Genomic DNA, 14,062 nt, shown 5'->3' with positions numbered 1-14,062 from the left:
TAACGTCTCAGCTAGCTAATGTGAAATTTTGATCGTATTTCGACGTAAATACAAACTTGAAGATCTCAAACGCCCTCATCATGTCCCTTCCCCAGTTACTGATATTTGCTCTGATATTTGTTGTTTTTCCCCTTGATGGTGTCCATCATTTATGTTCCATATTTGCTGTCATCCCAACAGGCTGGTGGCATGGCTGTTGCTGTCTTTTGGAGGAACATGCCGATTCCCCTCTACATTGGTTCCATGAGAATGAAAATAGATTGAATCAGAAAAACTAGGTGTGAATAGACCATACTATTAGCCAAGACTATTAGCCTGCAAGGCAGAGAGAATGAAAAATGCATGAAGAGATCACACGAGAGCGCATGTTTCAAACACTTATGTTGTGTTGTGTTCAGGTTGACAAAAACGTATGTTTCAACTACTCGTATTGTGTTATGCTTGGATTGATGAGAATGTGTTTCAACTACTTGTGTTGTGTTGTGTTCAGGTTAACCGAAACATATATTTCAACTACTTGTATTGTGTTTTACTCAAATTGACCGGAACTTATGTTTTAAGTAGTGTTGTGTTCTGCCTTATAAGTTTTTTTTTTTTATGTCCTATTTACTTATTTATTTATATTTTATTTCTATTAGTTTGTTTGTTTTTATGTCTAATTTGACATAAAGTAATGAAATTAATAACCAAAATATATAAGAAACAAAATTAAAAATGGTAATTTATTAAACCTACTTAAAGAACTCAATTAATTTAAATTATTTAAATTTATTTGGTTTAAAACAAACTATTTTGTTTATAAAAGTTTTAAAATTATGAAATTGATGATATATTTAGCGAGCTAAGACTAACAATATCTACTAGTGTGTGAGTGGTTCGCTTGGGTTGTTAGATCTCACGTCTTACAAAAACAAAACATTTCTTATAATAATATAGAAACATTCACAGTAAACACGTTTTAAAATTATAAGATTGATGGGCTATAATATGCTCGATTGAGAATGCCTGGAGGTTAAGAAACTTAGGCAGCAAGCTATAATGCAGGCATAGGAGTGAGAAAGGTGGCACTGAAAACAATTCACTTTTCGCGTCCATAACGAAAAAAGCCACTTTCACGGAGAAATTAGGCGTGCCAATGCGCAGCCGAAGGAGATGGAGAAATGAATGAGAAATGGAATCAAGGGGAATCTGAGAAAAACCCGTTTTGTATTTACTTACCTTCTTCTAAAAATACTTCCATACTTGTTAAACAGAGATTTTCTCACTATTTCACTGCAACTTTTATTCGATTCATCTTGTTCCCGCGGCAGCGAATAATATTGTAATCATGTCCCAAGCTTTGTGGGACGATGTTGATGTTGATAAAATGCAAGTGCCATTCTGCTGCTTTCTACTGTTGCATTACGATATTCGACAATTTATTTGATTTCATTTCATTTATTCTTCTCTATATTGTTCTTCATTGAATCCGTGTTAGTTCCTACTTTCAGTTTCAAGAGCATAAAATTTCGCTTTGATTTGATTTGATTTTCTTGGCGGGGTTTGTTTTCTACTGATTTATTTGTTCTTCTTGCCGTTCGGATGTCGCATTATGGTTCATCTGCTCTATGTTTTTCTTTTTCGCCCTTTGAAATTCGTGTTCCCTTCGAGCATAGTGTTTTTTTTGGGAGAAGGAACTGATATTGCCCATTTTTTGCTTTCCCCCCTTTCTTTGAGGTGATGGGATTCGAATCGACCAGCGGATTTGTTGGCTTCTTGAGCGCTTGATTTCCACCTGGTTTTGCTCTGTTCTTGAAGTCTGTGCCCTCGTCGCTTTTGAGGGACAACTTCTTTTGTTTGTTTATTTGTTGAACTGGTGGGTACTGTGGGGGCTTTATTGGTTCCAAGGCGTCTGTACACTTTTATTTGCCCACTCTTTTCCATGTCAAACAGTACCCGACACCTTCAATCCGGCTGTTTGAGACTAAGTTACTGTTTCTTATCACTGATCGTGTGGAAATATTAATTTAGAAATCTGTAGTATTATAAATTTATATTTTATTGGCAATCGATCAGCGGATGAGTTCTTAAGATGGGAGACAAACAACCTGACAGTGCTATTATATATATATATATATACTTTTTTTTTAATCTCGTACTTCTGCCAGGATTTTTAACTTATTGGAATGTGTTTTTCTTGATCTTTTTTCATCGGTTTGAATGGGTTTATTCTTGTTCTTTTGTATGTAGGTTGGATGCTTATATCTATGATTATCTCATGAAAAGAAAACTATATGCTTCTGCAAGGTCTTTTCTGGATGAAGGGAAACTTTTTGTGGATCCAGTGGGTACGAATGTGTAATGGATCACTGTAGTATTTACTAACTTTCATGTATCCACAACTAAATTTGTCTTCTCTTTTGAATCTTATTACTCAGCTTTTGATGCGCCTGGTGGTTTCCTTTTGGAATGGTGGTCTGTGTTTTGGGACATTTTTATTGCCCGCATTAATCCGCAGCACTCAGAAGCTGCTGCATCTTACATCAAGGTTCATGTTCTTTTGAGATTTTAGCTGAATTATTTCCCCTCTGAGTGTTTTGTAACCGCCAAGCCTACCGCTAGTAGTTATTGTCCCTTTCGGATTTTCCCTCGAGGTTTTTAAAACGCGTCTGCTTGGAAGAGGTTTCCACACCCTTATAAAGAATGTTTCGTTCTCCTCACCAACCAATGTGGGATCTCACAATCCACCTCTCTTCGGGGCCAACGTTCTTATTGGTACTCGTTCCATCGATGTGGGATCCCCCAATCCACCCCCCTTCGGGGCCCAGCGTCCTTGCTGACACACCGCCTCGTGTCCACCCCCTTTGAGGCTCAGCTTCCTCTCTGGCATATCGTCCATTGTCTGGCTCTGATACTATTTGTAACAGCCTAAGCTCACCGCTAGCAAATATTATCCTATTTGTCCTTTTCCTTTCAGGCTTTCCCTCAAGTTTTTTAAAACGTGTTTGCTAGGTAGAGGTTTTTACACCCTTATAAAAAATGTTTCGTTCTCTCCCCAACTCATGTGGATCTCACATGTTCCTGGTAGAATGTTGCCTTAGGCAAAACAAGTGAACTAAGTTGTTATGATGTCAAATCCCTTATCACATGCATCAAATATCTTGACATCAATAATAAATTGTGTAAAACGTGATATTAGATAATTATTTCTTGAAATTTTCATTTTGTTTTGGATTTGATAGTCTCAGTTAACGAAGGATGGAGATTCGCAGCTACAACAACAATATCATTTGCAGAATTCTCAGCAGATTACTTCAACCGCTAATAGGCTTGTTATGAACAGTTCATTCAATATACAGAACCCTTCAGTAGCAAATAAAATGGCTTCAAAAATGTCTGTGGAGAATTCTTCTACACTCCCTATTGAAAGGGATGCACTAGCCAATGTGCTCCCAAAGGTATTCTTGAAGATCTCACTCAATGTAATTTAACTATAGCCTTTTTCATTGTTGGTATTTAAGTCAATATTCATGCAGAAAAGATTCCTCAAACACGTAAGCCAGCCTCCAGCCTCAATGCTTGGAACAGCTGCCTTGAATGGTCAACCTCTGAGGTGTCTCTCATCACATTTTGAATCCTGCTATGTTTGTTTACTCTTACAGGTGTACTTATTTCTTATAAATGTTTCATGTTTAATGTACTTGAACATTGGATTTCTAGCCAGAGCCAAACACCCGGGGACAATTCAAATAGTATTGATACTCAATATCATAGTCAACAGCTTCCAGGATCCAAGGTAGTTATCACTAAACAACGAAAATATGCTGTTGTTTTCTCTTTTTCTCATATTTTTGGATGTAACTTTTTATCATGCCTCCTGTATGAAACAGAATTTGAAAGGTGAGATGAAGTCAATTATGAACTCCAGACTTGGCATGACGCAAGGAATTGCTGGTACTCCTTTCCTGAACAATATATATATAGATATATTTTTACATCATTCAACATATCCGACTCAGGATTTATGTTAGAAAGTGGCTTTAATCATCAGAAAAAGGAAGATTACAAAGCCTTTAACTAATATCATTTTTTAGAATTATGATAGTGTTTAACTAATTCATTTGATGCTTTCTTGGTTCTTTCAGAATCAAATCAGGGCACTGGTCATTTGACTTTGAAAGGATGGCCTTCAACTGTAAGTATTCGAATTCGATGCTTGAGAACTACATGAATTCTCCTTGTATTGCTTGTCGTACTCTTTGTTTTTATAGTTCAAAGAACCTATATAAATGTTGATTGTAGAATGTAAACTGGAAAAAAATCAGTATTCATGGGGAGACCACTTTAATTTTACCTCTTTTAGGGACTGGATCCTCTAAGCTTGGGGCATCTGCAACAACCCAAGTCATTCATCCAATTACCACATACTTCCAATCGATTTCAGCTGGAGCATCCACTGATGTTTCAGGCACCTCAAAGCTTGGGAGGAGTACCTTCTGCCAATGTGGCATGTATAAGACCGGGAGTGCCTTTAAGTCAAAATCTGAATACAGGGAAGGATAGCCAATTATGTTTTATCGATGTGTCTGATGGTGATTCACTGGCACCAGTTTGTCATCCTGTTTTGCCTCATGTAAGTGCAGATCTGCTGATCAAGGTGTCTTTTTTTATGATATTTATAATAACCTAGCCAATGCTTCAAAACTAAGAAGAATTAGTTCGGTCATTGTTTCTCAAATATGGCTGCAAAGATTTGAAAATTGTTCATAGGAAGTATAAAGTATGAAAATTGATATATAGAGGAGGTTTTTTCATTTGAGTCTTGAATCATATGGTTGCAGATCCATGTTTTTTCTCGTTAATTCTACTGATGAATCTAATTAGCGTAAACAAATGAAAAGAGAACATTAATAATCAGTTTGGTAGTTAAATAATGAGTTAACACATGGCAGGCTGATATGGATTGTCTCATGGATGATGGACCATTAGATTATGTGGAGTCTTTCCTATCTCCTATGGAATCAGACGAGAGAGATAATGCAGGTATGGTATCTGACGCTACCAAAGCTATGATGAACTCTTTTAAGAATAGCCACAGATTATCTTATCCAACCCTTTCTTGTTAACTGAAGGCCCTGCACTGAAGGAAATTCGTGTAGTTTCTGCAAGTACAAGTAAAGTTGAATGCTGCTGCTTCTCATCTGATGGAAAACTACTTGCTAGTGGTGGGCGTGACAAAAAGGTTAAATATATTAATATTAAGTGGGTTATCAAAATTATAAGATTTTTTACAGGTCAAACTTTTAATGTTTTTGATGATTTATTGAGTGTGCTTGTAACCGCTCAAGCCCACCGCTAGTAGATATTGTCCTCTTTGGGCTTTTCCTTTCAGGCTTCCCCTTAAGGTTTTTAAAACGCGTCTGCTCGCACTCTTTGTAAATGATGTTTTGTTCTCCTCCCTAACCGATATGGGATCTCATAATCCACCCCTTTTAGGGGCCGAGCGTCCTCGCTAGCACTCGTTCCCTTCTCCAATCGATGTGGGACCTCCCCTTCGGGGCCTAGCGTCCTTGCTTTGGTACACTGCCTCGTGTCCACCCCCCTTTGGGGCTCAGCCTCCTCGTTGGCACATCGCCCGATGTCTGGCTCTGATACCATTTGTAATAGCCCAACCCCGTCACTATCAGTTATTGTCCTCTTTGGGCTTTCCCTTTCGAGCTTCCCCTCAAGGTTTTTAAAACGCGTCTGCTAGGGAGAGGTTTCCACACCCTTATAAATGGTGTTTCATTCTCCTCTCCAACGTGAGATCTTACAATGCTACTTTGTTGATATATGGAAGTATGTATGGTTAGTTTCTAGGATATTTCTCAACAATTTTATGGTGCAGGCTACAGTGTGGTGCACAAAGTCCTTCAAAGTGAGGTCTACACTTGATGAACATTCGCAATGGATAACTGATGTTTGCTTTAGTCCAAGAACATTAAAGATTGCAACATCTTCAAGTGACGGGACTGTCAAGGTTTGGGATGTTGATAATGTAAGTGAACCAGCTTTTTTCATTAGATAGGCTTAATCCATTATATCTTGTTATTGTATTGTTATAGTCTGACAACTGCCTACAATATTCTAAAGTTTTAAATACAGAACAAGAATTTTTCTTTAGTAAGCTTTCAAGGATCATGGCTCTTTCTACTTGGCTTTGGGACAATCTTTGATCACTAAATAATGTACACACGCACAAACACGCAAAATTTTGCTGATTGGAAGTCCCAGATTGACTAATTAAGAGGATGATTATGGGTTATAAATAAGGAATACATCTCCATTGGTATGAGGCCTTTTGGGGAAACCAAAAGCAAAGCCATGAGAGCTTATGCTTAAAGTGGTCAATATCATACTATTGTGGAGGTCCGTGGTTTCTAACCGGGCATGGGTTATGTCTGTGATTCACCAAACTTCCAACTCTTAATGATGAAGATATAAATACATTTTACAGCATGGCCAATCACTTCGGACTTTTACTGGGCATTCCACTGGAGTCACATCATTGGACTTTCATCCTAGTAAACATGATCTCATTTGTTCTTCTGATATTAGTAGCGAGATTAGGTACTGGAGCGTTAAAAGTGGTAGCTGTGTTGGCATTTTTAAGGTATAAATTCAAACTCATACTTTGATTTCTTCCTATTAAATTGTACATTGCATTTATTTATAAAAACATCAACTTCTGCATGTTTGACTACTAAATCAGGGTGGTGCGACACAGTTAAGGTTTCAACCTAATAATGGAAGAATGCTTGCTGCAGCTATGGGAAATGTTGTTTCCATAATTGACATAGAAACCCAAGTTTGCAGGCTTAAATTACAGGTTTGTTGATGTAAAGTTCACTTTGAGTTTCGTACAGACTTGTAAATCAAATTTTAGCAGAGATTGTCCTCTTTGGGCTTTCTCTTTTGGACTTCCTCCCAAAGTTTTTAAAACGTGTTTGCTAGGGAGAGGTTTCCACACCCTTATAAGGAATGCTTCGTTCCCCTCTCCAACCGATGTGGGATCTCACAATCCACCCCCTTTGGGAGCCCAGCGTCCTTGCTGGCATACTGTCCGGTGTCTTTTGCTCTGATACCATCTGTAACCGCCCAAACCAACTGCTACAGATATTGTCCTTTTTGAACTTTTCCTTTTGGACTTCCCCCTCAAGGTTTTTAAAACGCCTCTTATAGGAAGAGGTTTCCACACTCTTATAAAGAATACTTTGTTCCCTTCTTCAACCGATGTGGGATCTCAGAATTAGTAACAACTAAGTTCCGCTTTTCCTCGGCTGTTTACTTAATAAAATGAGATTTTATAAAAAGAAAAGTTCTCTATAGGTAACCTTGTTCATTCATTGATTGTTTTGGATGATCTGGAAAGTATTGAAATGAGTATTGTATTTTGTTTTGTCTTCACTTACGGCCATCCTCCTTGCTAGAGGGAGTAACAAGGACATGCATAATATATCTTCAAGTCATCATTTATTAAACCTTTGATAGACAAGTATGCTGTGTAAATGGACTCTTAAGTGAGTATAATTTAGTGGTGATAGTAAGTAGCTGCTAACATACCATCCATGCGACCTCTCCTTGGAACTTTCTGGTTTGCCATTTCAGGGTCACAAAAATCAAATTCATTCTTTGTGCTGGGATCCTTCTGGTGAATATCTAGCATCTACAAGTGACGACCAAACTAAAGTATGGAAATTTGGCTCTGGTAGCAAAGGAGACTGCATTCATGAGTTGAACTGCAATGGAAACTCATTTTATGCCTGCGTTTTTCATCCCACCGACACCTCTCTTTTGATCATTGGCTCTCATGAGGTTAGTGGCTGCTATTCATTCACATCCTATTTTATTAGCTCTTCTGTGAAAAATTGCAAATTTCCTATGGAAGCAAATAATACACCATCTATAATGCTTTTGACCTTACAAGCCACTCCAAGAACTTGTTAGGAATCGCGAACCTCCACAATTGTATGATATTGTCCACTTTTGAGCATAAGCTCATGGCTTTGCTTTTGGTTTTCCCAAAAGGCCTTGTACCAATGAAGATAATATTCTTTACTTACTTTAATTGGTTGATGTGGGACTCCTCTCCCAACAATTCTCAACCGATCTTTTGATATGAGAATTCTGTATACCTTGAGCCTAAGCTGAGCCTTCAATGTTTCAGTGTTTAAGTTCTATAGCTTTTAAGCATTGTTGCAATTTCCTAATCCATCTGGACAAGTAGAAACATGTCATGATTTCATTATAAGATAACATGACAGATGCTCTGATTGGATAATATTATTTGATATAAATCCAGTTTCTGAGATTATTTAGCATCAAAGTTGTAACATTGAGATTGTTCTTAAATGAATTGTTGTTTTCCAGTCACTGAAGCTTTGGGACATGACAGAAAACAAGACAAGAGCGACACTGCATGCTCATGACAAGCTGGTATCAGCCTTGGCGGCATCAAATGTTTCTGGTTTAGTTGCTTCAGCGAGTCACGACAACTGTGTCAAGCTGTGGCAGTAACAAATCTACAAGCTCTCTTCTCCACTCCAACCAAATTACTATCCTAAGATCATATGTCGAGTGTCGATATCCATACATCGACGTCTTTTTTGCATGTAGATGGTGACGAACTAAAGCCAAAAGTTATGTCCATTGATATTTTCTTGGGCGTATACTGTAAAAAGGAAAGAAAAAACAAATATCCAGACACGGCTTCATAGCAAACTCTTGTTGTGTGTGCTTTTGAAACGGTCAACACAATCTCTTGCAAGTCAATATATCCATTGCCAGCCTTAAATCTCTGATGTTATTGGTTGTTAATATAAAACTATTTTATAATGTTCTCTCTTAATTGGAAATTTTCATTATATTAAATACAATAAATTTTATATTTTAAAAACTTATAAAGTATATTTGCTCAATTAATTAATAAAGTTTAGTTCCTCCATTAATAAAAATATTCATAATATTAATTAATAAAGTTTACCTATATTACAACTCAAGAACGCTCAAACAATATTGAAATTTGATCTTAAAAAAAATAGATTTAAAAGCTAAAACAAATTAGAAACTCCGTAAATTGGATTATACGGTAAATTTGTTTAAGAGGAGTTTGGATTTGCAATGGCGGGGATCCAATGTGGATGACACGGTATGGTGTGCCCGATTTAAATAAGTAATTAGGAATTAGGATCTAACCTCAAACTTCTACCTTCTACCGCCTCGAATTACCGATATCAGGCCGGTCAGTGAAGGGGGGCAAGTGCACATTCCAGTGCTGAGGCGATGGCTGATGCTTCTGTCGCTGTGCTTGAAACATTACGAGTGAGAGGATGGAATTTCAGCGATTTGGACGAAGTTAGGGCCGTAATCATGATCGGTAGTGCCTTGGCCGATGATCCGACTTCGGTCGTTGATTCGGTGGAGTCGGAGCTCATAAACATGGACCTTAGGTCCATTGGAGGCAAGTCCTTGCCTGACCTTTCTCTTCTTCGCAAGTCTTCTCGTGTTCTTGGCCCTCTGGTTCTCCAGGTGAATTGTAGTCTCTTATGGTTGCCAGGTGTTTCATAGTTGCTGGAAAAAAGTGCGGATAAAGAATCAATAAGTTCATATATCTATCCTTTGTTGTTTGTTGACGCATTGAATGAAGTTAATTTTACATTTGTTCTTTGATTATGGAGTTCTTTATTTCATATTCCCATTTTTTTTTTTTTTTTTTTTTTTTGCGCAAACTAGAAGCGCGGGGTAGCTATTCTTTGTCTTAGTCGCTTTCTGATCAACATTATTTCATCAATGATTTACTAGTAGATGATTTCAGCTGTTTTAGCAGATATCATCAGTAAGAGACATATCGCGAAGTAGCCTAGACGGTATGACGAAGGCTTCTAATGATCGGCGTCTCCTACGGTTCGGTCTCACTGATGGACACACTGAAATTACTGCTATAGAGTACTCTCATATACCATCTATTCCTGATGACATTCCTCCTGGCACCAAGGTATTCCGGATAATTTATCCTTGCTCGTCTTTCCAGCTACTCTATTTTGAAGAGTTGAAGTTCTTGATCTTTTTAAAGTACAAGTTCTTGATAGAAGTTGATTTTCCTGATTAAATCTTTCTTTAAGCTATTAATAAATTTTATAGTATGTGGCTACCCTATGTTATGTATTTCTTTATATGATATATAAATCCTCTGGCCATATGGCATCAAGTTGCTGCACATAGTTCAGAATGATAGCTTATTATCATCTATCAGCGAGCACAGATAGTTCTCGCCTCTTTTGAGCTGCAGTGACTGTGAACATGTAAAATTGGGAAAACTATACTTGCATCTGGCTGATTATGTGTTACTTCTGAGCTCTTCTCTACGGGAAATGTACATCATTAAATTGGATACCGACTTTTTTGGACTGCAACATTTAGATTTGAATGCAGCTCGCAAGAAACTGTAAAAAGATAATGGATGGCTGCAGGCTGCAGCATTTCTTTGCTTTCTCTTTTCCTTTTAGAATATGTTTGATGCGGGAATGCACCCTCTTTGACTGCTTATCCGAAATATTTCTTCTGGAAAGTGGCGTCTTTGTGCTGGAATCTGAAGTTCAGATGATGCCTTAATGAGAGGGAGGAGGGAGGGTACCTTAATTTATTCCAAGGATTATGTAGCTTCCAACCTTTTTTGCGAAGTGAACTTCCCCATGTAAAACACCTTCGCAAAAGGAAATGAGAAACCTATGGCTCTGGAAGATAAAATCTCAAGTGAACTAATGAAATCGAAGAATTTCATGTCCCAAAGGGCATATCCCTACTATTTCTTATCCTTCTGCTTTCTGATGGCAGGTTCGTCTGGAAACTAAAGCTCCTGTGTATAGTGGAATATTATGTTTAAGTTCAAAAGGGTTAACAGTACTTGGAGGTGTAGTTCCAACACTTTATGAAGAATGGAAAATGAACCAAAAATACTCTGGTTTATCCCGTGCATCCATAAGGTTATCACAGGGAGGAGATGTTGATGGTCCACCTCCATTTGAGAAGTTCCAAGTTGGGGCGCCTTCTCAAAAATTTAGTCAGAAAGGAAATTCTTCATGTCAGTATTTTGGGCTATGTACTTGTCTTCCTGTATTACTTGTATCTCTGTTGTTTTGCTACTTGCTACTGTTTCTCAAATTATTGCTTTTGTTTTTTATTCAATAATTTTATAATTAGAGTGGCAAAATTTGGGAGGGATCATTGTGAACCATTACGCTTGTTAGTTATTATACATATTTACACGGTAGACTTTACAGACCACATGGTTAACTGATGGTTAATGTTGTGACACGAAGAAAAAAAAAAGTTTAAATGCTCGATGGAAATTTTTAATCAAGATTCATGCAACTGGGTCTTGAAGTTATAAGTAGTTCCTCACTTCTAAATAAATTAGCAGAATAGTTGTAAAATATACTTTTATTACTTATTCATTTACATGATGGAATTATTTCCCCCATGTACTTTTTGTGGTTGCTTATTCGGTGATAATTGATGAGTTTTATGTCTTGTTTCTTTTTTTTTTTTTTTTTTGTGTGTGTGTGTGTGTGTGTGTGTAAAGTCTCATTGAATCAACATTTGGAAGGAGAACTGTTCATGGCCATGCTTTTCCGACTCCAATACGTTATTTAATGTGTGTGGGGATGTTGATAAGTTTATACGCTGTTACAGATCAACCAGAGTCGTCCTCAAAGAGCAATAGGCCTTCTGCTGATTCAGGAAATATTGAAGGTAAATCGACTGTAGAGCAACAAAGTGCGGATGCAAAAGCTCCCAATTCTGTCAATTCTGCTTCCACTGTAGAAAAGGTCGAAGAAAAACCTAGCAGCTCTGAAACAAGACCAAGGGAAGGTAATATATCTCTTTAGATCTATGCATTTATCACTGTTATGCCAGATTTTTCAACCGTGGCCTAGGGAAAGAATATTTTCAGCATGGTATTTTCTCCTGGATACCCCAAGTAGTGAATGAATTAAAAAATTCTATGTTCATGGATATTGTTTCAGAAACGCAAACCAACAACTTAACAGTGAAATCCATTTAGAGATCCTTCCATCTCATAGTTTTGGTAATTTTATTTACAGATGTGCAAATTGTACCCTTAGTGCACTAATGTATGTTCTTTAATAATTATTAATTATAATACAGCATCTTATGTTTCTTCTAGTTGTGGAAGCTGTTCCTGTACAAAATCAGGCTGCCTCTCAGAAACTACTCCACAAAATGAGTCAGCAAGATGGAAACCGAAGGCATTTTGGTAATAGAAACCATAGGGGGAAGGGTAGAATGGAAGATCCGGAGGTGTATACTCTAGAAGAATATGAAAGGAGAAAATCTGGAACGAGTCAATTACCAAAAGAGACATCTTCCCATACGAATCAGGATGAGGAACTTGCACGGAGGCTTCAAATTCAATTTGATTTGGAAGAATCTCATGTTAGCATCAATCTGTTTTCCCATGCATATGCTTATGATATAACATCTTTCTATTTTTCACGTTAAATGCTTGATACTGGCTGCAACTTGTCTAGGTACAACAAGAGAGTGCAAGCAGAACAAACGCAGAACATATAAGAATGAGCATGTTCAACTACGAAAGAGATAGCTATACACCACCTGGTGGTGGGAGAGGAAGGGGAGGAGGACGTGGGAGAAGAGGAAGGGGACGGGGAAGAGGCAGGTATTATTGAATGGTTACATCTTCACCTTGCGTACTAATGTTTCATCTAAATTTCTTCATGTTTTATGATGAATTCGCAAGTTCCAAGTTTGGCTCTAACTTGTTTTGAGTAATTTGTTACAAGTTTTTGCTTAGGCTTAGTGGATTGGTGCATAGCCATACTCTGGTTAATTTAGTTGGATTACGCTACTTGGATTCTTATTTAGCAATGATAGTTCAATTGGTGAAGCTCAAATGATGTAGAATATCATTTTGGATTTGAATTTCCCCCACTTTATTTGTACTATTCAACCTCTTCTTTTGTTTAAAATATATCTTAATAAGTTGCAATATTGCTCGACTTTTTAGGAGTGTCTCAAAATTACATTTGGAGTAGAAATCCTCTAGAATTTCATATTTCATATGGGGACATGGAAATGGAAATTTAGATTGTCAACAATGATCTTTCCGTCTTTTAGGTCCCAATTTCTATTTTATATTTTGAATGATTTTAGATAGTTTTAATAAAAAAATCAAGAATATTATTGTAAATTTTAAATTAATAAGGATAATTTTGAAATAAAAGGCAAGTATAATTTATATATATATAATTTATGTATATATATATATATATATATATATTTTGTAAACTTATTTGGATATTCTTTTGGGAAAGCATCTTTTCACATTTTTATAATAAAAAGTTAAGGAAACATGTTCCAATAATCATTTTTGAATAATTTTATTTTAATTCATTCTTTTGGTAAGAATAAAAGTGGTTCTTTTCAAGCTATAATCTTTAACATTAAGCCCAATGATATGAATTAATGTGCATAACGATATGAATTAATGTGCATTCCTTAGTGTTTAATTCTTCATACTCTATATACTCTATATTTGTTGTACTAAAATCTAAAATTTAAAATAGTAATATAAATTGTTTCTTGATAACTCTAGAACAATTCTTTAGGTTTCATTTAAATATGATTTTGAAGTTATAAAAACAATTGAAAATGAGGTTAAAAGTTTGTAGTAGTTAATTATGGGTGATTTAAATTTTTAAATGGCCAATTATTTATTTAAAATTTATACATTTTGTGACAAATTTGATATCGCCTAAGTCGACAATAATTAAATAATAATGTTCCATCCATAATGTTTTAAATAATAATGTTCCATCTCGTGAACTAAAAGAAAAAGAGTTAGGGAAAGGAAAACGAGAGAAATAAAAAAAATAAGACCTTTACCTAATTATTTGGTAGTGAAAATCATTAATATTTTATTTTTAAAATATAAATTTTAAATATATCTTGAAAATACCCTTTAATTTTAAAAAATGGATTTTCAAAAGTTTATTAATACCTA

The 14,062-nt window shown here is 36.3% G+C and overlaps 2 protein-coding genes across 3 annotated transcripts; both read left to right on the top strand.

The window, feature by feature from the left end:
- The first annotated feature begins 1,050 nt into the window (after positions 1–1,050).
- On the top strand, positions 1,051–8,819 carry LOC111780730 (transcriptional corepressor LEUNIG). Of its 2 annotated transcripts, XM_087119752.1 has the most exons (18): positions 1,051–1,206; positions 1,717–1,855; positions 2,230–2,327; positions 2,418–2,527; positions 3,222–3,437; positions 3,516–3,592; positions 3,700–3,775; positions 3,870–3,933; positions 4,125–4,174; positions 4,343–4,612; positions 4,932–5,022; positions 5,106–5,221; positions 5,867–6,016; positions 6,476–6,631; positions 6,731–6,847; positions 7,627–7,833; positions 8,389–8,657; positions 8,700–8,819. In XM_087119752.1, the coding sequence occupies exons 1-17, from the start codon at positions 1,161–1,163 to the stop codon at positions 8,533–8,535; spliced, it is 2,130 nt and encodes a 709-aa protein (XP_086975878.1). In that variant the 5' UTR covers positions 1,051–1,160; the 3' UTR covers positions 8,536–8,657; positions 8,700–8,819. The 2 variants fall into 2 exon arrangements, with proteins under 2 accessions (XP_086975878.1, XP_086975879.1); XM_087119753.1 differs by lacking the exon at positions 1,717–1,855 and having other exon boundaries at positions 1,068–1,368.
- Positions 8,820–9,174: 355 nt separating this feature from the next.
- LOC111780703 (tudor domain protein (DUF1767)) lies at positions 9,175–13,004 on the top strand. Its single transcript, XM_023661179.2, has 6 exons — positions 9,175–9,546; positions 9,845–10,012; positions 10,852–11,098; positions 11,710–11,889; positions 12,206–12,474; positions 12,570–13,004. Exons 1-6 carry the CDS (start codon positions 9,301–9,303, stop codon positions 12,726–12,728), a joined length of 1,269 nt encoding a protein of 422 aa, XP_023516947.2. The 5' UTR covers positions 9,175–9,300; the 3' UTR covers positions 12,729–13,004.
- Positions 13,005–14,062: the final 1,058 nt, after the last annotated feature.

The sequence above is a fragment of the Cucurbita pepo genome, chromosome 18 (genome assembly GCF_057944985.1).
Source record: "Cucurbita pepo subsp. pepo isolate OVF chromosome 18, ASM5794498v1, whole genome shotgun sequence".
NCBI classification, from domain to species: Eukaryota; Viridiplantae; Streptophyta; class Magnoliopsida; order Cucurbitales; family Cucurbitaceae; genus Cucurbita; species Cucurbita pepo.
This window is presented reverse-complemented; position numbering and strand designations above follow the sequence as displayed.